Source organism: Bombina bombina, chromosome 7 (genome assembly GCF_027579735.1).
Source record: "Bombina bombina isolate aBomBom1 chromosome 7, aBomBom1.pri, whole genome shotgun sequence".
Lineage (NCBI taxonomy): Eukaryota > Metazoa > Chordata > Amphibia > Anura > Bombinatoridae > Bombina > Bombina bombina.
The window spans coordinates 598,254,679-598,267,103 of record NC_069505.1 but is presented as its reverse complement, the minus strand read 5'-3'; the positions used below and the strand labels follow the sequence as shown (position 1 = coordinate 598,267,103).

The window sequence follows — 12,425 nt, the reverse complement described above, 5'->3', positions numbered from 1 at the left end:
CAGAGCTTGTGCAGCACAGCCTCGTGCATAAGCTCCTCCTCCGGAACTCCAACTAGGACAGGTCTTTATTTTTGTTAAGCTTCAGTCCCCTCTGCTCCTTGGCTTTTCCTTTCTCTTCCTAACTTCTTTCGAATGACTGGAGTGGGAGGGAAGGGAGGAGCTATATATACAGCCCTGCTGACCAGGAGGCGTAATTCCATAAGTAAGGATGAAATCTGTGGACTCGTCATATCGTAAAAGAAACAAATTTATCAGGTAAGCATAAATTTCCTTTTATGTGCTATAGTTTTCCTGCCTACTCTGCTCACAGAGGTATCTACACTATCGCACTGTTACTCAGGCACTGGGACTCTGAAGCGTTCCTGTTCCACCCCTGGTACGTGGTTGGAGGATCCGCGACACGTGATCTGTATACTGAACAGACGGTACCTTACCGGAGTCTCGTCCAGCTGGGGGGGAGGGGGGCTACCTTTATCCCAGTCTGCTTCACGAGCACTAACAGTGTAGCTTTACATCTTATGAGTTGCCTGTCTGTTACCACTTTGTTTGTTTTCTTTTGGGACCTTATTACCCTATGAGGCGTCTGTGGTCTGTATCTTTCAGTTACCGGTGTGCCAGTCTCTGGGTTTGGAGTGCAGCCTATGAGATCACTTTCTATGTTCTGAGTAGGACTTTATTTATGGGTCTAAATGACTTTTATGTGTTGCCTATAATTATTTTCAATAATTAAACAAGAAAAAGTTGTATTTGTTTTATAGCTTTATAGTGAGCCCCCTTTAGATAGTGAGACCCCATAGATAAAAGGGCTAGATATGTTAGGGTTGTTTTAGTTTAGAGAAATGACTAGTAAGACATAAGCCCAGACGGTGTTTTCCTCTTTATCTCACATTGTATTGTGTAATTATAGAGCCTTACCCAGAGACCTGAGGGTCCGGTAATTCTCTATCATCACGTCCTTATACATCGCTTTTTGTTCTTCTGTTAAACAGCCCCACTCCTCCTCCGAGAAATAAACTGCAACTTCATCAAACTCCATTTGTTCCTGATAATGAAACAAAAGTCAGTCAGCAGCAGATTATAATTATACTTATAAGTTTAAGCCAAACAGATGAGCAAACGATCAGACTAAAACAGCACCATATAATGACCAAGTGTTATTAAAGGGACATAAAACACTTTCAGATTGCAATATATGCTTAAAGGGACATGAAATCCATTTTTTTTCATGATTCACATAGAAGATACAATTTTAAACACCTTTGAAATTTACTTCTATTGTCCAATTTGCTTCATTCTCATGGTATCCTTTGTTGAAGGAGCAGCAATACACTACTGGGAACTGGCTAAACACATCTGGTGAGCCAATGACAAATGACAGATAGTATCCCTGCACGTTCAACGTTACTTTACATGCAGATATAAAAACATATACTAAATAATGTTTTCTCATCAGCATTGTACTCAGTGCTGTACCGCAGTGGATAACAGTGCATAGATGGCACAATAACACTATAATACAGACATAAGGAGGACAGTGCAACACTAGCGAACAGTCTACAGCTGATATAACATCTCCAGTACCATGCAGGGGAGGGACTCTCAGGCTCACACTAAGGGGGAGGGGTCAGGGAGCCCTAGGGAGGGGGCCGAATAGAACTCTAACCTGGGTTATTGTTATAAATGACTGTTTAGGTTATAGAGTATCTATTAGTGAATAGAGGCTGTGATGTGTAGATAAGCTGTTACAGAGAGCACACACACTATTAGTGAATAGAGGCTGTGATATTATGTAGATAAGCTTTTGCAGAGAGCACACACACGATTAGTGAATAGAGGCTGTGATATGAAGATAAGCTGTTACAGAGAGCACACACACTATTAGTGAATAGAGGCTGTGATATAATGTAGATAAGCTTTTGCAGAGAGCACACACAAGATTAGGGAATAGAGGCTGTGATATGTAGATAAGCTGTTACAGAGAGCACACACAACATTAGTAAATAGAGGCTGTAATAGGTAAATAAGCTGTTACAGAGAGCACACAATATTAGTGAATAGAGGTTGTGATATAATGTAGATAAGCTTTTGCAGAGAGCACACACAACATTAGTGAATAGAGGCTGTGATATAATGTAGATAAGCTGTTACAGAGAGCACACACAACATTAGTGAATAGAGGCTGTGATAGGTAAATAAGCTGTTACAGAGAGCACACAATATTAGTGAATAGAGGCTGTGATATAATGTAGATAAGCTGTTACAGAGTACACAAAATTAGTGAATAGAGGCTGTGCTATGTAGATAAGCTGTTACAGAGAGTACACAATATTAATGAATAGAGGCTGTGATATAATGTAAATAAGCTGTTACATAGAGCACACAAGATTAGTGAATAGAAGCTGTGATATGTAGATAAGCTGTTACAGAGAGCACACAATATTAGTGAATAGAGGCTGTGATATAATGTAGATAAGCTGTTACAGAAAGTACACAATGTTAGTGAATAGAGGCTGTGATATAATGTAGACAAGCTGTTACAGATAGTAAACAATATTAGTGAATAGAGGCTGTGATATAATGTAGATAAGCTGTTACAGAGAGCACACAATATTAGTGAATAGAGGCTGTGATATGTAGATAAGCTGTTGCAGAGAGCACACAATATTACGGAATAGAGGCTGTGATATGTAGATAAGCTGTTGCAGAGAGCACACACAATATTAGTGAATAGAGGCTGTGATATGTAGATAAGCTGTTGCAGAGAGCACACACAATATTAGTGAATAGAGGCTGTGATATGTAGATAAGCTCTTGTAGAGAGCACACACAATATTAGTGAATAGAGGCTGTGATATGTAGATAAGCTGTTACAGAGAGTACACAATATTAGTGAAAAGAGGCTGTGATATGTAGATATGCTGTTGCAGAGAGCACACAATATTAGTGAATTGAGGTTGTGATATGTAGATAAGCTGTTGCAGAGAGCACACACAATATTAGTGAATAGAGGCTGTGATATGTAGATAAGCTGTTACAGAGAGCACACAGTGAATAGAGGCTATGATATGTAGATAAGCTGTTGCAGAGAGTACACACAGCATTAGTGAATAGAGGCTGTGATATGTAGATAGCCTGTTACAAAGAGCAGACAAGATTAGTGAATAGAGGCTGTGATATGTAGATAAGCTGTTACAGAGAGCACACACACTATTAGTGAATAGAGGCTGTGATATGTAGATAAGATATTACAGAGAGTACACACAATATTAGTGAACAGAGGCTGTGATAAGTAGATAGGCTGTTACAAAGAGCAGACACGATTAGTGAATAGAGGCTGTGATATGTAGATAAGCTGTTACAGAGAGCACACACACTATTAGTGAATAGAGGCTGTGATATGTAGATAAGATATTACAGAGAGTACACACAAGATTAGTGAATAGAGGCTGTGATATAATGTAGATAAGCTGTTACAGAGAGCACACAGTATTAGTGAATAGAGGCAGTGATATAATGTAGATTAGCTGTTGCAGAGAGCACACACAATATTAGTGAATAGAGGCTGTGATATGTAAATAAGCTGTTGCAGAGAGCACACAGTATTAGTGAATAGAGGCTGTGATATGTAGATAAGCTGTTGCAGAGAGCACACACAATATTAGTGAATAAAGACTGTGATATGTAGATAATCTGTTGCAAAGAGCACACAATATTAGTGAATAGAGGCTGAGATATGTAGATACGTTGTTACAGAGCACACACAATATTAGTGAATATAGGCTGTGATATGTAGATAAGCTGTTGCAGACAGCACACAATATTAGTGAATAGAGGCTGTGATATGTAGATAAGCTGTTACAGAAAGCACACAACATTAGTGAATAGAGGCTGTGATATGTAGATAAGCTGTTGCAGAGAGCACACACAATATTAGTGAATAGAGGCTGTGATAAGTAGATAGGCTGTTACAAAGAGCAGACAAGATTAGTGAATAGAGGCTGTGATATAATGTAGATAAGCTGTTACAGAGAGCACACAACATTAGTGAATAGAGGCTGTGATATGTAGATAAGCTGTTGCAGAGAGCACACAGTATTAGTGAATAGAGGCTGTGATATGTAGATAAGCTGTTGCAGAGAGCACACACAATATTAGTGAATAAAGACTGTGATATGTAGATAACCTGTTGCAAAGAGCACACAATATTAGTGAATAGAGGCTGAGATATGTAGATACGTTGTTACAGAGAGCACACAATATTAGTGAATAGAGGCTGAGATATGTAGATACGTTGTTACAGAGAGCACACAATATTAGTGAATAGAGGCTGAGATATGTAGATATGCTGTTGCAGAGAGCACACACAATATTAGTGAATATAGGCTGTGATATGTAGATAAGCTGTTGCAGACAGCACACAATATTAGTGAATAGAGGCTGTGATATGTAGATAAGCTGTTGCAGAGAGCACACACAATATTAGTGAATATAGGCTGTGATATGTAGATACGCTGTTGCAGACAGCACACAGTATTAGTGAATAGAGGCTGAGATATGTAGATATGCTGTTGCAGAGAGCACACACAATATTAGTACAAATATAGGCTGTGATATGTAGATAAGCTGTTGCAGACAGCACACAATATTAGTGAATAGAGGCTGAGATATGTAGATACGCTGTTGCAGAGAGCACACACAATATTAGTGAATATAGGCTGTGATATGTAGATACGCTGTTGCAGACAGCACACAGTATTAGTGAATAGAGGCTGTGATATGTAGATATGCTGTTACAGAGAGCACAAAACATTAGTGAATAGAGGCTGTGATATGTAGATAAGCTGTTGCAGAGAGCACACACAATATTAGTGAATAGAGGCTGTGATAAGTAGATAGGCTGTTACAAAGAGCAGACAAGATTAGTGAATAGAGGCTGTGATATAATGTAGATAAGCTGTTACAGAGAGCACACAAAATTAGTGAATAGAGGCAGTGATATAATGTAGATTAGCTGTTGCAGAGAGCACACACAATATTAGTGAATAGAGGCTGTGATATGTAAATAAGCTGTTGCAGAGAGCACACAGTATTAGTGAATAGAGGCTGTGATATGTAGATAAGCTGTTGCAGAGAGCACACACAATATTAGTGAATAAAGACTGTGATATGTAGATAACCTGTTGCAAAGAGCACACAATATTAGTGAATAGAGGCTGAGATATGTAGATACGTTGTTACAGAGAGCACACAATATTAGTGAATAGAGGCTGAGATATGTAGATATGCTGTTGCAGAGAGCACACACAATATTAGTGAATATAGGCTGTGATATGTAGATAAGCTGTTACAGAGAGTACACAATATTAGTGAAAAGAGGCTGTGATATGTAGATATGCTGTTGCAGAGAGCACACAATATTAGTGAATTGAGGTTGTGATATGTAGATAAGCTGTTGCAGAGAGCACACACAATATTAGTGAATAGAGGCTGTGATATGTAGATAAGCTGTTACAGAGAGCACACAGTGAATAGAGGCTATGATATGTAGATAAGCTGTTGCAGAGAGTACACACAGCATTAGTGAATAGAGGCTGTGATATGTAGATAGGCTGTTACAAAGAGCAGACAAGATTAGTGAATAGAGGCTGTGATATGTAGATAAGCTGTTACAGAGAGCACACACACTATTAGTGAATAGAGGCTGTGATATGTAGATAAGATATTACAGAGAGTACACACAATATTAGTGAACAGAGGCTGTGATAAGTAGATAGGCTGTTACAAAGAGCAGACACGATTAGTGAATAGAGGCTGTGATATGTAGATAAGCTGTTACAGAGAGCACACACACTATTAGTGAATAGAGGCTGTGATATGTAGATAAGATATTACAGAGAGTACACACAAGATTAGTGAATAGAGGCTGTGATATAATGTAGATAAGCTGTTACAGAGAGCACACAGTATTAGTGAATAGAGGCAGTGATATAATGTAGATTAGCTGTTGCAGAGAGCACACACAATATTAGTGAATAGAGGCTGTGATATGTAAATAAGCTGTTGCAGAGAGCACACAGTATTAGTGAATAGAGGCTGTGATATGTAGATAAGCTGTTGCAGAGAGCACACACAATATTAGTGAATAAAGACTGTGATATGTAGATAATCTGTTGCAAAGAGCACACAATATTAGTGAATAGAGGCTGAGATATGTAGATACGTTGTTACAGAGCACACACAATATTAGTGAATATAGGCTGTGATATGTAGATAAGCTGTTGCAGACAGCACACAATATTAGTGAATAGAGGCTGTGATATGTAGATAAGCTGTTACAGAAAGCACACAACATTAGTGAATAGAGGCTGTGATATGTAGATAAGCTGTTGCAGAGAGCACACACAATATTAGTGAATAGAGGCTGTGATAAGTAGATAGGCTGTTACAAAGAGCAGACAAGATTAGTGAATAGAGGCTGTGATATAATGTAGATAAGCTGTTACAGAGAGCACACAACATTAGTGAATAGAGGCTGTGATATGTAGATAAGCTGTTGCAGAGAGCACACAGTATTAGTGAATAGAGGCTGTGATATGTAGATAAGCTGTTGCAGAGAGCACACACAATATTAGTGAATAAAGACTGTGATATGTAGATAACCTGTTGCAAAGAGCACACAATATTAGTGAATAGAGGCTGAGATATGTAGATACGTTGTTACAGAGAGCACACAATATTAGTGAATAGAGGCTGAGATATGTAGATACGTTGTTACAGAGAGCACACAATATTAGTGAATAGAGGCTGAGATATGTAGATATGCTGTTGCAGAGAGCACACACAATATTAGTGAATATAGGCTGTGATATGTAGATAAGCTGTTGCAGACAGCACACAATATTAGTGAATAGAGGCTGTGATATGTAGATAAGCTGTTGCAGAGAGCACACACAATATTAGTGAATATAGGCTGTGATATGTAGATACGCTGTTGCAGACAGCACACAGTATTAGTGAATAGAGGCTGAGATATGTAGATATGCTGTTGCAGAGAGCACACACAATATTAGTATAAATATAGGCTGTGATATGTAGATAAGCTGTTGCAGACAGCACACAATATTAGTGAATAGAGGCTGAGATATGTAGATACGCTGTTGCAGAGAGCACACACAATATTAGTGAATATAGGCTGTGATATGTAGATACGCTGTTGCAGACAGCACACAGTATTAGTGAATAGAGGCTGTGATATGTAGATATGCTGTTACAGAGAGCACAAAACATTAGTGAATAGAGGCTGTGATATGTAGATAAGCTGTTGCAGAGAGCACACACAATATTAGTGAATAGAGGCTGTGATAAGTAGATAGGCTGTTACAAAGAGCAGACAAGATTAGTGAATAGAGGCTGTGATATAATGTAGATAAGCTGTTGCAGAGAGCACACACAATATTAGTGAATAGAGGCTGTGATATGTAAATAAGCTGTTGCAGAGAGCACACAGTATTAGTGAATAGAGGCTGTGATATGTAGATAAGCTGTTGCAGAGAGCACACACAAAATTAGTGAATAAAGACTGTGATATGTAGATAACCTGTTGCAAAGAGCACACAATATTAGTGAATAGAGGCTGAGATATGTAGATACGTTGTTACAGAGAGCACACAATATTAGTGAATAGAGGCTGAGATATGTAGATATGCTGTTGCAGAGAGCACACACAATATTAGTGAATATAGGCTGTGATATGTAGATAAGCTGTTGCAGACAGCACACAATATTAGTGAATAGAGGCTGTGATATGTAGATAAGCTGTTGCAGAGAGCACACACAATATTAGTAAATATAGGCTGTGATATGTAGATAAGCTGTTGCAGACAGCACACAATATTAGTGAATAGAGGCTGAGATATGTAGATACGCTGTTGCAGAGAGCACACACAATATTAGTGAATATAGACTGTGATATGTAGATAAGCTGTTGCAGACAGCACACAATATTAGTGAATAGAGGCTGTGATATGTAGATAAGCTGTTACAGAGAGCACACAACATTAGTGAATAGAGGCTGTGATATGTAGATAAGCTGCTGAAGAGAGCACACACAATATTAGTGAATAGAGGCTGTGTTATGTAGATAAGCTGTTACAGAGAGTACACAATATTAGTGAAAAGAGGCTGTGATATGTAGATAAGCTGTTACAGAGAGCACACATTAGTGAATAGAGGCTGTGATATGTAGATAAGCTGTTACAGAGAGCACACATTAGTGAATAGAGGCTGTGATATGTAGATAAGCTGTTACAGAGAGCACACACAATATTAGTGAATAGAGGCTGTGATATGTAGATAAGCTGTTGCAGAGAGCACACACAATATTAGTGAATAGAGGCTGTGATATGTAGATAAGCTGTTGTAGAGAGCACACACAATATTAGTGAATAGAGGCTGTGATATGTAGGTAAGCTGTTACAGAGAGTACACAATATTAGTGAAAAGAGGCTGTGATATGTAGATAAGCTGTTGCAGAGAGCACACAATATTAGTGAATTGAGGTTGTGATATGTAGATACGCTGTTGCAGAAAGCACACACAATATTAGTGAATAGAGGCTGTGATATGTAGATAAGCTGTTACAGAGAGCACACAGTGAATAGAGGCTATGATATGTAGATAAGCTGTTGCAGAGAGTACACACATTAGTGAATAGAGGCTGTGATATGTAGATAGGCTGTTACAAAGAGCAGACAAGATTAGTGAATAGAGGCTGTGATATGTAGATAAGCTGTTACAGAGAGCACACACACTATTAGTGAATAGAGGCTGTGATATGTAGATAAGATATTACAGAGAGTACACACAATATTAGTGAATAGAGGCTGTGATAAGTAGATAGTCTGTTACAAAGAGCAGACAAGATTAGTGAATAGAGGCTGTGATATAATGTAGATAAGCTGTTACAGAGAGCACACAATATTAGTGAATAGAGGCAGTGATATAATGTAGATTAGCTGTTGCAGAGAGCACACACAATATAAGTGAATAGAGGCTGTGATATGTAAATAAGCTGTTGCAGAGAGCACACAGTATTAGTGAATAGAGGCTGTGATATGTAGATAAGCTGTTGCAGAGAGCACACACAATATTAGTGAATAAAGACTGTGATATGTAGATAACCTGTTGCAAAGAGCACACAATATTAGTGAATAGAGGCTGAGATATGTAGATACGTTGTTACAGAGAGCACACAATATTAGTGAATAGAGGCTGAGATATGTAGATACGCTGTTGCAGAGAGCACACACAATATTAGTGAATATAGGCTGTGATATGTAGATACGCTGTTGCAGAGAGCACACACAATATTAGTGAATATAGGCTGTGATATGTAGATAAGCTGTTGCAGACAGCACACAATATTAGTGAATAGAGGCTGTGATATGTAGATAAGCTGTTACAGAGAGCACACAACATTAGTGAATAGGCTGTGATATGTAGATAAGCTGTTGCAGAGAGCACACACAATATTAGTGAATAGAGGCTGTGTTATGTAGATAAGCTGTTACAGAGAGTACACAATATTAGTGAAAAGAGGCTGTGATATGTATATAAGCTGTTACCGAGAGCACACATTAGTGAATAGAGGCTGTGATATGTAGATAAGCTGTTACAGAGAGCACACATAAGTGAATAGAGGCTGTGATATGTAGATAAGCTGTTATAGAGAGCACACATTAGTGAATAGAGGCTGTAATATGTAGATAAGCTGTTGCAAAGAGCACACATTAGTAAATATAGGCTGTGATATGTAGATAAGCTGTTACAGAGAGCACACACACTATTAATGAATAGAGGCTGTGATATGTAGATAAGATGTTACAGAGAGTACACACAACATTAGTGAATAGAGGCTGTGATATGCAGATAACCTGTTACAAAGAGCAGCAAATATTAGTGAATAGAGGCTGTGATATAATGTAGATACGCTGTTACAGAGAGCACACAATATTAGTGAATAGAGGCTGTGATATAATGTAGATAAGCTGTTACAGAGAGCACACACGACATTAGTGAATAGAAGCTGTGATAGGTAAATAAGCTGTTACAGAGAGCACACAATATTAGTGAATAGAGGCTGTGATATAATGTAGATAAGCTGTTACAGAGAGCAGCAAAGATTAGTGAATAGAGGTTGTGATATAATGTAGATACGCTGTTACAGAGAGCACACAACATTAGTGAATAGAGGCTGTGATATGTAGATAAGCTGTTGCAGAGAGCACACAATATTAGTGAATAGAGGCTGTGATATGTAGATAAGCTGTTACAGAGAGCACACATTAGTGAATAGAGGCTGTGATATAATGTACATAAGCTGTTACAGAGAGTACACAATATTAGTGAATAGAGGCTGTGATATAATGTAGATAAGTTGTTACAGATAGCACACAATATTAGTGAATAGAGGCTGTGATATAATGTAGATAAACTGTTACAGATAGCACACAATATTAGTGAACAGAGGCTGTGATATAATGTAGATAAGCTGTTACAGATAGCACACAATATTAGTGAATAGAGGCTTTGATATGATGTAGATAAGCTGTTACAGAGAGCACACATTATTTGTGAATAGAGGCTGTGATATAATGTAGATAAGCTGTTACAGATAGCACACAATATTAGTAAATAGAGGCTGTGATATGTAGATAAGCTGTTACAGAGAATACACATTATTAGTGAATATAGGCTGTGATATAATGTAGATAAGCTGTTACAGATAGCACACAATATTAGTGAATAGAGGCTGTGATATGATGTAGATAAGCTGTGATAAGCTGTTACAAAGAGTACACAATATTAGTGAATAGAGGCTGTGATATGATGTAGATAAGCTGTTACAGAGAGTACACAATATTAGTGAATAGAGGCTGTGATATGATGTAGATAAGCTGTTACAGAGAGCACACAATATAAGTGAATAGAGGCTGTGATAATGTAGATAAGCTGTTACAGAGAGTACACAATATTAGTGAATAGAGGCTGTGATAATGTAGATAAGCTGTTACAGAGAGTACACAATATTAGAGAATAGAGGCTGTGATAATGTAGGTAAGCTGTTACAGAGAGTACACAATATTAGTGAATAGAGGCTGTGATATGATGTAGATAAGCTGTTACAGAGAGTACACAATATTAGTGAATAGAGGCTGTGATATGATGTAGATAAGCTGTTACAGAGAGTACACAATATTAGTGAATAGAGGCTGTGATATGATGTAGATAAGCTGTTACAGAGAGCACACAATATAAGTGAATAGAGGCTGTGATAATGTAGATAAGCTGTTACAGAGAGTACACAATATTAGTGAATAGAGGCTGTGATAATGTAGATAAGCTGTTACAGAGAGTACACAATATTAGAGAATAGAGGCTGTGATAATGTAGGTAAGCTGTTACAGAGAGTACACAATATTAGTGAATAGAGGCTGTGATAATGTAGGTAAGCTGTTACAGAGAGTACACAATATTAGTGAATAGAGGCTGTGATAATGTAGGTAAGCTGTTACAGAGAGTACACAAGATAAGTGAATAGAGGCTGTGATAATGTAGATAAGCTGTTACAGAGAGTACACAATATTAGTGAATAGAGGCTGTGATATGATGTAGATAAGCTGTTACAGAGAGTACACAAGATAAGTGAATAGAGCTGTGATAATGTAGATAAGCTGTTACAGAGAGTACACAATATTAGTGAATAGAGGCTGTGATATGATGTAGATAAGCTGTTACAGAGAGTACACAAGATAAGTGAATAGAGGCTGTGATATGATGTAGATAAGCTGTTACAGAGAGTACACAAGATAAGTGAATAGAGCTGTGATAATGTAGATAAGCTGTTACAGAGAGCACACAATATTAGTAAATAGAGGCTGTGATAATGTAGATAAGCTGTTACAGAGAGTACACAATATTAGTTAATACTGTGTTACTGGCTGTTAGCTTTGCTGCTTGCAGAGAGCACACACTATTAGTGAATACTAACCCTGCTGTGAGCACAGAGATATCTATTTACAGTCTCTCACTACAATCTCATGTGACTGAGCACCATATCTTATTTATACAGATACAGACCCCACCCAGCAATGACTTTACCCTGCTGCAAGCTCCGTCCAGTGCTGCTGAAACGGGAATTGTTAAGGGAAGACTACAGTTCCCAAGATGCACTGCAGCCGATGTCATAAATAGGCGACTACAAGAAAAAGGGGCGGGGTTAAGTTATATTGATACAGTGTGTTATTATGGTGCATTGTTTGGTTTCTCAGTATAACTATGTTGATTTCACAGTAGGAAGCAAGTCACATAGTTTTATTGGTTTGTTTTGTAGCCATTAGACTTAAAGACCTTTTTTTTTTAATTAG

General features: G+C 37.9%; 1 protein-coding gene across 1 annotated transcript in view; it reads right to left on the bottom strand.

Moving 5' to 3' along the window:
• The window catches only part of LOC128667190 (oocyte zinc finger protein XlCOF6.1-like), a 49,859-nt gene extending 37,640 nt beyond the window's left edge, over window positions 1-12,219 (bottom strand). Inside the window, exons 1-2 of the mRNA XM_053722119.1 lie at window positions 12,160-12,219; window positions 916-1,042 (exon numbers count right to left, since the gene is read on the bottom strand). Of these exons, the coding sequence (XP_053578094.1) occupies window positions 916-1,036 (121 nt within the window). The 5' untranslated portion in view covers window positions 1,037-1,042; window positions 12,160-12,219. The remainder of the gene's footprint in view (window positions 1-915; window positions 1,043-12,159) is intronic.
• Window positions 12,220-12,425: the final 206 nt, after the last annotated feature.